The sequence below is a fragment of the Manacus candei genome, unplaced genomic scaffold, assembly GCF_025592945.1.
Source record: "Manacus candei isolate 608988 ecotype Guabito, Panama unplaced genomic scaffold, ASM2559294v1 h1tg000018l, whole genome shotgun sequence".
Classification (NCBI taxonomy): domain Eukaryota; kingdom Metazoa; phylum Chordata; class Aves; order Passeriformes; family Pipridae; genus Manacus; species Manacus candei.
The window spans coordinates 23,354,441-23,367,696 of NW_026138066.1; the positions used below are offsets into that span (position 1 = coordinate 23,354,441).

Below are 13,256 nucleotides of genomic sequence, written 5' to 3' on the forward strand. Positions count from 1 at the left end.
TGCCATGGTCTGGTAACCACGGCGGTGTTGGATCAAGAGTTGGACTCGATGATCTCGGAGGTCCCTTCCAACCCAGCTGATTCTATGATCCTACATTGCTAAGCCACAGTTCACACTGGAAGATGCATTTGTCCCACTTGGAGCAAAGAACAGGTTCTCCTGGCTCTCACAAGCCAGACAAATCCGGGTTTTCTCCTGCCATTTCGCTGTTATCAGCACACAGGGCCATAAAACATCGATAAGGGGGATCAGCCTAGGACACCAGCCCCGCGGCAGCAAAGGGCTCAGCCCTTCCTTTTCCTGAGGCACACAGCCCGCCAACACCTCTTAGGGCGACAGCTCTTATGTCGCGTCCCCTCTACCATCCCCATCCCGGGGATGTGACTCCAAAGGACCGAGGTGATGCAGCACGACCGCGAGACGGTCGCTACAGCGCAGGGCCCGAAGAGACATCCCCCCTCACTCCCCCCTCTCCTCCTCCTCCTCCACCCCGTCCCTGCGCTCCCGGGTTCGGTCCCGGCCCCGCCCCGACAGGGCCGCGCCGGGGCGGGGCGGGCCGGGCCGGCCCATATTAATCGCGTTTGGACGCGCGGGGCTGGCGTAGTGGTGTCGGCGCGGCCATGGCCACCTCTGTGCAGCTCAATACCGGGGCCAAGATGCCCATTCTGGGGCTGGGCACATGGAAGGTAGCGGGGCTCTCCTTTGCCGGCGGCGGGGGTGGGTGAGTGGGTGGCGATGGGAGGGAAGGGAGCGCGGCCGGAGCGCGGCCCGGACCGTGCGGGCGCTGTCGTGACCCCGGCCGGGCCGCCGGGGCTCCCTGCTTTGCTTTATCTTAATCGCAGGTTGCTTCGGATGGGGCGGCTTTCTTAATTTTATCTTGCTGTGAGAAAGGCTTTCGGTAATACGTTGACTAGAGTTTTTGTTTTTGTTTATGTTTTTTTGTTTGTTTGTTTTGTTTTGTTTTGTTTTTCTACCGTCGCTTTTTTTTTTTTTTTTCAGTCCGAACCGGGGAAAGTAACAGCTGCGGTGATGGCTGCTATCGACGCTGGGTACCGTCACTTGGACTGTGCCTACGTGTACCAAAATGAAAACGAAGTTGGGGAAGGGATCCAGAAAAAAATCAAGGAAGGTGTTGTGAAACGAGAGGACCTCTTTGTCGTCAGTAAGGTATGGATCTGGTGATAGGGCATACCAGGAGACACCTTTTTTTTTCCTAAGTAACGTCCGAGTTCTTTACTTTCCTGCTCTGGGATGCAGTATTCAGAACATCACTTAGACCACTCCTGAGACAAGGTTCTTACTTTACCTCATCCTGTATGGAGAATTATGCAGAGTATGTGTCACAAATGTAAGTGATGCTTTCAGCTTCTCCTGGCATGAAGTTATGCTGTCCTTTTTCATCCAGTATCTGACCTTATAGTGGGTATTTTTTAACTTAAGTCTTAATGAACAAAACAAGACTACTTCAGCTGTATACCAGGACACTATGCAGTGTGCTGCCACAGCACATATTGTCCAGTATCACAGGCCAATCCTGCTCACAGAGCAAACCCCCTTTGAAGAGCTGTAGGATGACCCAGTTTCACATCACCTTCTGAACAGGACAGGCACTCTCCTGAACAGTACAGAAGGGTTCTGAGAGATTTAACCCAGGAGGTTATAGTGTGCCTTGGCATTTTGTTTCTAGCTGTGGTGCACGTTTCATGAGAAGCCTTTGGTGAAGGGAGCCTGCCAGAAGACTCTCACTGCTCTAAAACTGGATTACCTGGATCTCTACCTCATCCACTGGCCTCTTGGTTTTAAGGTACAGTAACAGCAATGCCCTTGGCTTTATCTGTTGTGATTGGCAGTTTAGAGCAGCTATATGGCTTTATAGACTAGTGATTGCTCCAGCTATTACAGATCATCACGTGTCTGCTGTGTGCCAGCACTGCTCTGCTGCTCAGCTTCACTGTGGCCACGTGAACCAGGCTGTTGATCCTTACCTTACCAAGGTTTATGCTTGCCTGCCTGGCACCTGCTGCCCTTTTGATCATGGAAGAGGTAGACCTTGAAGTAGGGGTGGGTTACCCTGCTGCAAGGAGAAGTTATATCTCTCTCCTTTTGATTATTGCCTGTGTTGCCTTTTATGAGTGCAGAGTATGCTCAGCTGACAATGGTGTGGTTCCTTCTTTGTGCTATACTTTGCTGTCTGACAGAAGTTCTTTCCTCTGCATGTTACAGAGTCACATAATAAGAGATTGTTTCTGTCTTTAATCACTAAGTCTTTTAAGACAGTACAGATTGGACTAACCTTTGCTTAGAAGCCTTAGTGTTTCACAGACCTTGGATTTCAAAAATTTGAACTTTTTTAGTTCCTAACTCTTTTACTGACTGCATGCGAAGGAACTGCTGTTGCAGTTTGAATTTGTCCAAGGTTAGTCTTTCAGTTAGAACTTGGTCAAAATCTTCTTTATGCTTCTTGCTTTTGGCATAACTGTTCTCCATGGCATCTGTATTTTTAAAATGAGTTTCATGTGGACAGAACTATCACAGTGAAAATATGTTGTTGCGTAATAATGTATCAGTGGAAAATAACTGTTTTGAGTGAAGTTGATACTTGGCATGTAGTCCTAACTGGGACACAGGCTGCTCTAACATTCTCTGTGCCAGCAAGTTAAACACTGAGTCTTCCCATGAAAGAGACCTGTCAGCAGATCTGGTCCAGTATAAGCTGAACATGTTCCAGGTCCTAAGTGGGTCCACATTCCAATAAAACACTTCAATACACCCAGATACAAACTGTGTATTTTTGTAAACTGGCTATATAGTCCTACTTTCTGTAGTACAAGTGGAGACTTAAGTTTTGTCATTTTGATTTTGATGAGCCACGGGGCACAGCGTCCACCACAAGTACCTGTCCTTACTGGGTTGATTGCTAGCAAAAAAAAAAAAGCCATAATACCATGCAAAAACAAACAAAAAGACTGGAGACTGTAGATAGTGACTGTTAGTATCTAATAGATTAGTATAATAATAAGTATTACTTGCCCTGCAGTACAAATCTGTGGTATGTTCTTCAGCTGGTGTTAACCCAGCCTCCCAATAATAAATAAAGAGTGTTTCAAGCATTTTCTCCCTCACTGACAGGCAGGAGAGGAGCTGTTCCCCACAGATGACAAAGGCATGGCTATCCCCAGCAACACAGATATTCTACAGACATGGGAGGTAAGTTTAGCTGCAGCATGAGAATAATGTGTTCTGGTCTTAGCAGTCTCTACCATGTTTTCATTACCTTCAGCAGTCTAAACTGTCTCTTGTATGTAGGTCTACTTGTAAGGGCTCACTGGTACAACAGTGGTTTGTTGACTATAATTTCATTACTTGCAACTTCTAACTTGCTGTGAATATCCCCAATCTCAAAGAATGAGTCTTTTGAGCATTGGTGGCAGGGGAGATAAGGCATAAATACAAGAGTGATCCAGGTAATTTTTCCTCAAACTTGAACTCTGAAAATCTGAACAGTTATTTCAGGTTTCTCATGAAGGAAACAAAGCCATATCAGGCAGAATGTGTTCTTCAGGCCCTGCCTTGTGTGCTAGAGGCTGATTTTGTTTCTTTCTGTTAGGCAATGGAAGAGCTGGTGGATGCTGGTCTGGTAAAAGCCATTGGAATCTCCAACTTCAACCATGAGCAGATTGAAAGAATCTTGAACAAGCCAGGACTGAAATACAAGCCTGCAAATAACCAGGTGAGCTGCAAAGTGACAGCAAGCAGATGTTTGGATGGTGGTGTTTTTTGTTGTATGGTGACTTCTTGTTTTTTTTTAAGAATGGCTAACATCTTGTTTTGAAATAAGGTTATAGTAAGAGATAATGGAGTATACACAGCATATTCTTTCAATCCCACCTTCCAACTGCTTGTGAATGTACAAGGTGCTGGTTTTTTTGTGGATTTTCTGCACTTCTGCCTGGAAATCTGACAATGAGCGGCTCCAGAATTGCTTTTTGTAGATGTTGAAGCAGAGGGAACTCAGATGAGGTCTAAAAACTTCATTGACACAGCTTAAAACTTGGTGTGTGTATAGAGAATTGGATGACCTCTTCATAACTCATCTGTGGAGAGGCCAGTTCCTGTTGCTGATGACTGAGAGAATTGATCAAGAACATGCTTTATAGACCCCTCACAGACTTAATGAGGGTTAGGAGGAAGGAGGAAATCTAGTTGCAAGGTAGGCCACAGAGTAGAAGTGTCCGGGTACATAAGCAACACTTGAATAAAATCTTAGGAAAATTCAGACAGCAGGAGACCTTGGGAGATAATCTGCTCTAATTCACAGCTCAGAGGAGCATCAGATGTGAGATCAGACCAGGTTGTCCAGAGCTTTATCAATCTTGAAAAACTGCAGGAATGGAGATGCACAGCTTCCCTAGGAAGTCTGCTCTGCTGCCTGACCCCCTGCCTTGGTTGTATGGTGGAGGGAGGGAGTTTTCCTATATCCAGTGTCAACCTCTCTTGTTTCAGTTTGTGTCTCATGCCTTCCTCCACACAACACTGAAGAGCTTGGCTTGTCTTTGGATGACCTTCTTTTAGGTACTGAAAGCTGCTGCTAGGAGGCTTGAAGCCTTCCCTTCTCCAGACAGAACAAGCCCAGCTCACTCAGCCTTTCCCAGGATGGCAAGGGCTTTCCCAGGATGGCAGCCCTTAGCCATCCTGGAGTTCCTCTGCTCAATTTGTGGCAGTCTGTCAGTCTTTCCTCTACTGAGGGGGGGCTGGGAATGGGGGGAAAACTGGACACAGTATTATGAAGTTAGTCTGACAAGTGTGAGTAGAGACAGATGATGACTTTGCACAATTTACTGTCTGTGTTCCTGCTGCCAGGGCTCCCTGCTGGCTCATGTCCAGCTCAGCCTAATATGGCCCCCAGGTTGTTTCTAGCATACTTGCTTTGCAGGCAGTCAGGCTCCAGCCTGTGTTCTTGCCAGGAGGCTTTTATTTCTCAGGTGCATGGCTTTGGGCTGTTCCTTCCCAGGTGCAGGTCTTCATGTGCAGCCTTAATTAATTCCTTGAGGTTTTTATTTGCGTGTTCTTCCTGCCTGAGTGGGTCCCTCTGAAATGGCATCCCTGCCCTTGTGTGTATTGACTGGTCATTCCCCAGTTTGGTGTTGCCTTCAAGTTTGAAACGACTGTAGTTGTTAAAGAGGACAGGTCCCAGGATAGACTCCTGTGAGGTCTAACTAGTCTTGACCTTGATTACTGTGGTGTTTGAAGGACTGCAGTCCCAGTTATTGATACCTGATTGCTAGAACTGGGTAATTTATTGTGGCAGCTTGAACATGTGTACTGAAAAGGGGGTTTAACACCTTTTTTTCAGAAAGCTTAATAGGAGTGTTCTCTGGAAGTCTATTCAACATAAAACTGAAATGTTCTGATGAGCAAAAGGAATGATTCTTTCATGTGTCTTTTCATTATCAGTCCCAATGCACTTTTAGAAAACTTACTGTAAGTTTTATGATACCTTACAACCTCTGCCACACTTCATTGCCACTATCCCTGTATAATAATTCCCCTTGTCTCTAGCACAGAAGTCACTAACCTTGGACCTCTCCCACTTGTAAATGTTCTCAAGCTCTGATTACTATAAGCAAGTGTAGCCCAGAGCAAGAGATCTTTGGTCTGTGTCCTTCATGATTTATTGCTTCTGAAAAAAAAATACTTGCAAGCCTGAAAGCTTGTCTGTTATTAACACTTACCAGTTGGCCTAGTAGTGATAGTGCTTCCTTGAAAACACTTTCTCTGTGCAGATATTTCACATGTAATCTACTATCTTCATGTCATTCCCATTCTTAATTTCAATGCAGTCAGAGTGTGTGTTTGGTTTCATTTGTGGTGAGAAGTTAATTTGACAAGGTAGTAATTACATTACAATGATACTAGTACTTAATTCAGTAAGGAAATCTGACTCTAAATTACACACACACAGTGTAGATTGCAATATCTTAAGATGCTTGTTTAAATGGACATCATAGGCTTTTCATCCTGGTTCAAATGTAATACTAGCTCAGAAGTTTTTCAGTGTGAGTGCCAGTAAGGGTTACTTTGCCTTACTTATGTCATATAAATTCTGCCTATTGAGTACTCTTGAGTAGCTGTCTTTCTGGAGCTGCTGAAGCTAAATAAACCTGTCCCAAAAACTGAGCTACACGTTCTGTTTAATATTCCAACGTGTCTCAGAAGGAAAACAGGCATGCAGGCTTCTGATAACACCAAGCAGCTAGAGCCACAAATAAAGTGCTTGGGGCTGTAAACTGATCCTATGTTTTGCACTCTCTCGTTTCACCTGCCAGCAGCACAAGTTTCTAGGGACCTCCCTCAGAGTGCAGCTGCAGGAGTCTTGAATGGCAGCGTCATCAAAATGGTTCTTGATGTTGTCTGCTGAAAGAAAAGTAGTGCTCCCTGGTGTGAAACTATCCTGAAAGTCCCTCTATGCAAAGTGTCAAATATTCATGTTCATTCACTGCCTCCTGACACATGAGTAGTTTCTGTTCCATACTGCATATCTGTGCATTCACTTGTCAGAACACAGGTCCACTGTTAAGGAGTCTGTGTTCTGTTGTGTAGTTATTCTTGTGGAAATTCACGTGAAATACCCATGCATTTATAAAAAGGCTGTAATGGACAGTGGGTTGAAGGTCTAAAATCTGTAGCAGGTAGCCGTTCTCACTATTTGCAGACTGGAGGTGTTCAGTGGTGAATATTGACACAGCAAACAAAACCAAATTAAACAATGCTATCATTGAAGTTAATATGGTAGCTGTAAAAAAAAAAAATATTATGGCATGTTTAATTAAGGATGAAAAGAGAACTTTATACTTCCTGGTCTGTAATCCTGTTGCTGTGATTTTACTGTTCTCCTGTGTGTGCATTTTACTGAATTGTCTCATTGAGGCAATTGTGTAGCTGGTCATTTTATATGTTGGAGATGAGCTGCATCAGCAAAGTTATAAGGAGTTTTTCTACAGTCCTTGAACCCTTCATTGCAAGGAGAACTACAGATAGCAGAAAAGGGGTGGTGGCATACAGAAAACAAAGGCTGCATAATACTGTTTAGAATGTCCAAGGTAAAACAAAAATTAGCCTTTAATTAAAAACTAGTCCCTGGAATGTGTTAAAGCAGTTAAGTCACTGTCAATCTCTGTGCTTCTATGTTGTCAGGTTGAATGTCATCCATACCTTACCCAGGAGAAGCTGATTAAGTACTGCCAATCCAAAGGGATTTCTGTGACAGCATACAGTCCCCTTGGCTCTCCTGACAGACCATGGTAAGACTGCTTTGGAAGGAAGCTAGTGTGGATTATGCTTGAAGCAGTGAGACTACTTGTGCAGAATTAGTGGTTCATTCAGATACAGATCTCTGCTAGGTTGGATCTATGGAGATTTCTTGCCATTCATCTTCTTTCCTTTGTGTAGGGCTAAGCCAGAGGATCCTTCCCTTCTGGATGACCCCAAGATCAAAGAGATTGCAGCCAAGCACAACAAAACCCCAGCACAGGTGAGTAGGTGCCAGAGTACTGCTCCCTGTAGCACAGCATAAAGGACAGTTAATGACAATGTAAAGGACAGGGTGGTTTTTCCTTCCCTGTCACCTGTGGTGTTAAGTAGCAATGCAGGTGTGTTTACTGTGAGGCCTTCAGTGCACACTTGCAGAGGCACTCTGACCACCACAAGAAAGTTGAGCCATCTTCAATTGTTGCTTCAGCCTTCCCATCTCAAGTCCTGTTGCAGAGAAGTGAACACTTGAATAGCCTACTAAAAGTCTTGGTGGGAAGGAAAGGAACTGAGTATTGCTAAACTGCATGGCAGAGGAGAAAGTGTGGGGCTCCACTACTTCTCTGTTTGCACTTCAGAAGGTGCTGCTTAGAATTCAGGTATGATTTGAAATGCAGCTCCAAGTAACGGGTTAATTCTGCTGAATTGTACTGTTTACATCAAATGACTGCTGGAACAGGTTCTGCTTGCCTAGAACAGGAACCCTCCTCTCTCTGACGCAGTGATGTGCCTCTTGCAGGTTCTCATTCGCTTCCACATCCAGAGAAATGTGATTGTGATTCCCAAGTCTGTCACACCGCAGCGCATTGTGGAGAACTCCAAGGTGAGGGATTAGGAGCGAGCTGGGTGCTGCCCTTCAGGGAGCAGCTTCTCCCTGCAGAGCAAACAGATCCTCTCTCACCCTTCCCAGCTGATACTTTAACAGGAGGGCTGGGCTTTTTCTCTCCATGTGTTTACCTGCTGTCTAATGAGGACTGAATTTAAGATTTACAGCTGGAGAGCAGGGGTGAACAAAGCTTTTGGAAACACTGTCCTGGTGATCGGAGCAGTCACATTATGTGATGCTTCCTGTTCTGTGTCACATGAATGAGTCATCTGACTGCTTGTTTGGGGACTGAATGCAGTAGCACACCACAAAAGACTTCTGTAGAGCAAGCATTGTTAAGAAAATGGTTCATGGATAGCAGGACTATGTTAGTGCTTTTGATTCAGTGATCTTGGACAGAAACCAGTATTAGGATTTTGCTTCCCAATGCTTAGTTGCATTCAGTGGAATATTGAAGTTCTTGCAGCTGTTTCTCTGGAATAGGACAGAAGGATGCATCTTTCACAGATGGAGGATGTAGGCATTGTGCAACACTTCAGTGCTCTCCAAACTTCTTAAAATAACCGGTACATGTGACTGCAGCTTGATTATTTTTTCTTTTTTTTTTTAATTCTTGCTTCTCCCTGCCCACCTCCCTCCAGAGGGGTCTCAGAAATCCAGAGAGCTGTCTCTTTCCTTTCTCTTCATGAAACAGTCACCTTTTCTAACAAGCACTGTACACTGTGGACTTGTTCTTTAATATTGTGATTGTTTGTTTTGTTTGTTTGTTCTGTTTGGTTTTTTTTTTTCTTACAAGCACTGTTTTGTCAAAGAGGTCATTTTCAGCTTTTTCTCTTATTAGGTGTTTGACTTTGAATTGACTAAAGAGGAGATGGCAACTATTCTCAGCTTTAATAGAAACTGGAGAGCCTGTGCAATGATGATGTAAGTAACAGCTTAAAGAAAAGAAACTGTCAAGTTATCACATAGTTCAGTATATGAAGTTATAGATAGTAGGCTTAATTTAAATTCACAGTATGCAAACTCAGTTTCCAAAGGGGTCATCCTGAAAATAACTTTCCAGAGTAAGAGTTTTCAGTGTTCATTTTATGAACCAAAACAGGGTGAGCATAGACCAAACCTCATTTTCAGTTCAGTCTCCAAGAAGCTTTTAGTAGCTGGAATTGCAACAGGAAGCTTCTTATTCATATTGGAAAAATGAGCATGATGCAGGCTTAAATTCTTTGATTAACTTTGCTTGTGGTATTTTGTCTTTATGCCATGACCCCTAAGCATATTACAAAACCTGTATGTTGTTCAGGACTTGAGAAAGTGGACGAACACTCAGAAAGCAACAGGAGGATTTAAAACTTGAAAGCCTAGAGCCAGATAGGAAATCTTTGTTGGAAGGCTGCAAAAAAAAGGTCCTCTGTCAGTAAACAGCAAAATCCTGAGTTAGCTGTCTGCAAAGCACCTAGGGCACATCACCTGAGGTGCTTGGAGCCCAAACTACAGAAGGCACTCAAAATCTTTTTGTTTGCAAACACAGTGTCACCAAGGAAAACAGAGGAACTGGCTCTGCTTTTATGGGATTCATCTCCCCCCCGTGGTGCTTCTTTGAAGTGGTTACAGCTGCATATAATGTCTTTCAGGCATGAGATAATCTTTGCTTTTTGATTTCCTCCAGGTGCAAAAATCACAAGGGCTACCCTTTCAATGCGGAATACTGAAGATGGTTTCCTGCCTTTCTCCAAGTTCTCAGATATGCTTCTACTGTTGCCTTTGAGTTGTCTATGTAGCTTTTTCACTGCATCAGACACCCTTCCACACCCCTAATGTTTTTCCTTTTTTTTCCCTACAAAGATGCAGTATATGTACTCAGTGACTTTGTGCTGTTTTCTTTTTTTTTTGGAAGAAGGAAATGCTAAAATGGTTCTGAAGAGCACACTGTGTGGACTAGTAGATTGTCTTTGCCAAAACAGCATGTCTGGAATTGGTAAGCAGAGAATATTGAGCAAGCTTGAAAAAGCAATCACTTTTATTTTGGAATTCTGTGAATTGGAGCTAGTGCCTATTGTTTTATGAAAGGACCAGGATATTGGCAGATGTTACATAATGAAGTCTGCTTTTTTTCTGATTACTTTTGGGTTTGGTTTTGTTTCTTTGTAACACTCCATACTTTTTTTCTCTAGTTGGAAGTACAAGTTGATTTTGAAGTACAGCAGTCTCTACACGGGTAGCTCTTCGAAAAGTGTATAGGTCCTGGTTTCTTGGTGATATAAATGCTGATTTTGCTTATAATAAAATAGTTTCATTACTGTGTGTAATGAGATGGTTATTTCAGCAATGCTCAAGTGATAGTAATGCCGGAGTAGCTGGGTTATATCAGCTGTCTCTAGAGATTACATGAAAGCAAGGAAAATTATCCCTCACAAAATCATCTGGTGTCAGTGTTAACTTCCTGTGTGTGACAGCTGTCTGCTGGTACATGTAGAACACCTGAGTGTGATTAACTGGTGACCAATGAGTCTGTTTGAGCATCTCTTCAAACAGAGCTGGTTTGGTGTGTCTGACAACTAATACACTAATGCTTAATTCAGTTTATAGTTTTTACTGAAGTGATAGTATACTTTGGCTAGTAGAAAACTTAGTCCATTGAAGACTTGAAGCCTATACAGCAACCCATGGGATTGTTTTAATAAGCAGTAGAAACCTTGCCCTCTCTGGTAGGCAGCACATAGTACAGGAAGGAATTCTGTGCTTGCACAAGGTACCACTGGCAAATATAGTAGAAATGGGTTTCTGAGAAAATTCTGTATCATGATCTTGCAAATTGGAAAATTAATGCTTTGTTCTGGGAGCACAGAAAAATACACTTATACTGGTTGTTTGTTTTGTTTGTTTTTTTTTTTGCTATGTGAAGTGTGTTTGTCCCTGAGGGCTCTTTATGATTTTCATAATACTTGTAGGTAGTGGCTTTAAAGTTGTTTCTGTGTGATAGCTGCTTCAGACTATTCACAAAATGTATTTGGGCCCTGGTAAAAGCAGTGACTAGTGTTGGGTGATATTCTTCCCTGTTCCTGTAGGGGGGTTTTTGTTGTTTTGTTTTGTTATGTTTTTCTGGTGTCTGAGTATATCTGGAGTATGAATAGTCCTCTGAAGGAAGCTGTGTAGGCCTGGCAGACAGAGGGTTCTTTCTGGACACCCTGGATGAAGGGAGACACCAGAACTGTTAGTACATAACAAACCTAAATGGTAAATGTAAGGTAGGATTCTGATTGCATAACTGCATAGTGTACCTTAAGTGAACTTAGACAGGTTAAAATGTAACATGAAGGGAGTTGCTCTGCAAGTATTTGTGAAATAGGTGGTTTGTTTCCTGGTACTGATAAAAAGGTATTAAGGAGTCATACTAATTTAAAATTTTTCTTTCTGATAAATATTAAACCATTACATTGAGAGGATATTTTGTAATCTCAAAATGCTTCTTTTAAATGATTCCACTGTCACTGAGACCACATTGAACATTTTTGGTCGCAGTACTTTACACCAGACCAAACAGAAAAGATTGATTTAGCTTAAAACATGAGGAGGAGAGGATTGGTGTCTGACTCCAAGCAATATTCTCTTCCAATGCTGATTCTCCTGATATAAATTGATTATAATCACTTTAAATTCTGGGCTTTAAAGCAAATACTAAGAGCTTCAAGCTCTGCAAGTGTTTTTGTGTGTCTCTAATGTGATAAGCAAAAGCCCAGGGGCCTCTAGAAAAACCAGAACGGCTGATGATCTTTGCTTAGTCCAAACTGTGAGAAAAAACTATTTGGGGCAATGTTGAACGGCTGGGAAATAACACTTCTGTGACAAGTCTGTTCTGGCAAGAAGTTAACACTGAAGGTCAGGGTTTCTAAAACAGTACATCAGGTTCTGTTAGCTTCCTCTGTTTTCATTTCACTGTAACTTTTTATGGAAGTTTGTGCCTGAAATTTTCCATTCTCAAAGTAGGAATTTTACTGGAGATGGCTTTTACTGGAGAGACTGCTCTGCAGCAGAAGGGAGACTGCCTAGCACTAAGAGTGGAGTGGTATTGTAACAGGCTCTCTCTGTATTTCTCTGGATGACTTAACAGGGAGGAATTTGGAAAGGGTCATTCTGGGACACAGTGCAGCACTGAACCGGCAGAGGGCTTGGATCCTGGTGAAATGTGAGAGTGGGAATAGAGGGAAAATAGAGAAGCATCTGAGTGAAGGGGAAGCAATGCACAAGCTTGAACAGAAAGCAGGCTGTTGTCAGAGAGCATGGGAAGGGAGTGGTAGAAAACCCTGTCACCCATAATGTTTTTGGATTGCTTCTTCAAGGGCAGATATAATTAAATAGGGCTGACATAGAGGAAGAGGCAGACTAGACTGTGGCCAAGTCTTCATTTATTTTAGGTTCATCTGGGAATTGCTACAGTAAACTAAATGTCTGTTGTACCCCCATATTGTACCACACTCTCTACCTACAAGAGCAGAGGTTTCCTTTCATCTCCTAAAAGGTGAAGTGGAAAGATCAAAGAGTTAGATATCCGGAGCTTAACATTCCTGCTAACTGAGCTCTTCCTGCCTAGAACTGTTCGCAGCATTTGTTTTTGTATTGTGATTTGACAGATCTCTGGGTACCTGATCAAAGAAATTAAGGACAAATACAGTCTTGTAGCTCTTCCAATGAAAAGTGGCTATGTTTTGTTTTGTGTTTTTGATTTAAGAACTTGTAGTTCAGCCCCACCTTGACAGCCTTTTCCCAGACATTCTCTGGGCTCTGCTGCAGCAGCTGAGCTACTGTGATACTGTAGCACACCCTGTAAAGAGGATTTCCAGTGTACAGGAAAGATTAAGAGCAGGAAACAGAAAAATCACATTCCTGGGACTGGTAGAGTCAGTACTAGTACAAAAATTGTTTCAAGTCCACCTGCACTCACTGCTACAAATGATATCAGATTGGCAGGTCTTTATTTTGTGTTAAAAGAAAATGGCTCTGACAGAACAGATCCATTTCTGGGGTAGCAAACAATGATGGCGAACTGATTTATCAGTGAAAATGGGTAGAGAAATTTGGCAATTGCCTCATTGGAGAAGGCAAGATACTGTTTTTGGAAATTTTT

General features: G+C 42.9%; 1 protein-coding gene across 1 annotated transcript; it reads left to right on the top strand.

Annotated features, from left to right (window-relative positions):
* Positions 1–523: 523 nt before the first annotated feature.
* On the top strand, positions 524–10,435 carry LOC127469755 (aldo-keto reductase family 1 member B1-like). The gene is made up of 10 exons (XM_051784483.1): positions 524–686; positions 1,000–1,167; positions 1,688–1,804; positions 3,130–3,207; positions 3,608–3,730; positions 7,195–7,301; positions 7,450–7,531; positions 8,048–8,131; positions 8,976–9,058; positions 9,801–10,435. Exons 1-10 carry the CDS (start codon positions 621–623, stop codon positions 9,841–9,843), a joined length of 951 nt encoding a protein of 316 aa, XP_051640443.1. The 5' UTR covers positions 524–620; the 3' UTR covers positions 9,844–10,435.
* The last annotated feature ends 2,821 nt before the right edge of the window (positions 10,436–13,256 follow it).

Coding starts and splice junctions, on each gene's coding strand:
- LOC127469755 (XM_051784483.1), top strand. CDS start 621: ATGGCCACCTCTGTGCAGCTCAATACCGGGGCCAAGATGCCCATTCTG. Junction 1,168..1,687: donor ACCTCTTTGTCGTCAGTAAG/GTATGGATCTGG, acceptor TTTTGTTTCTAG/CTGTGGTGCACGTTTCATGA. Junction 9,059..9,800: donor AGAGCCTGTGCAATGATGAT/GTAAGTAACAGC, acceptor GATTTCCTCCAG/GTGCAAAAATCACAAGGGCT.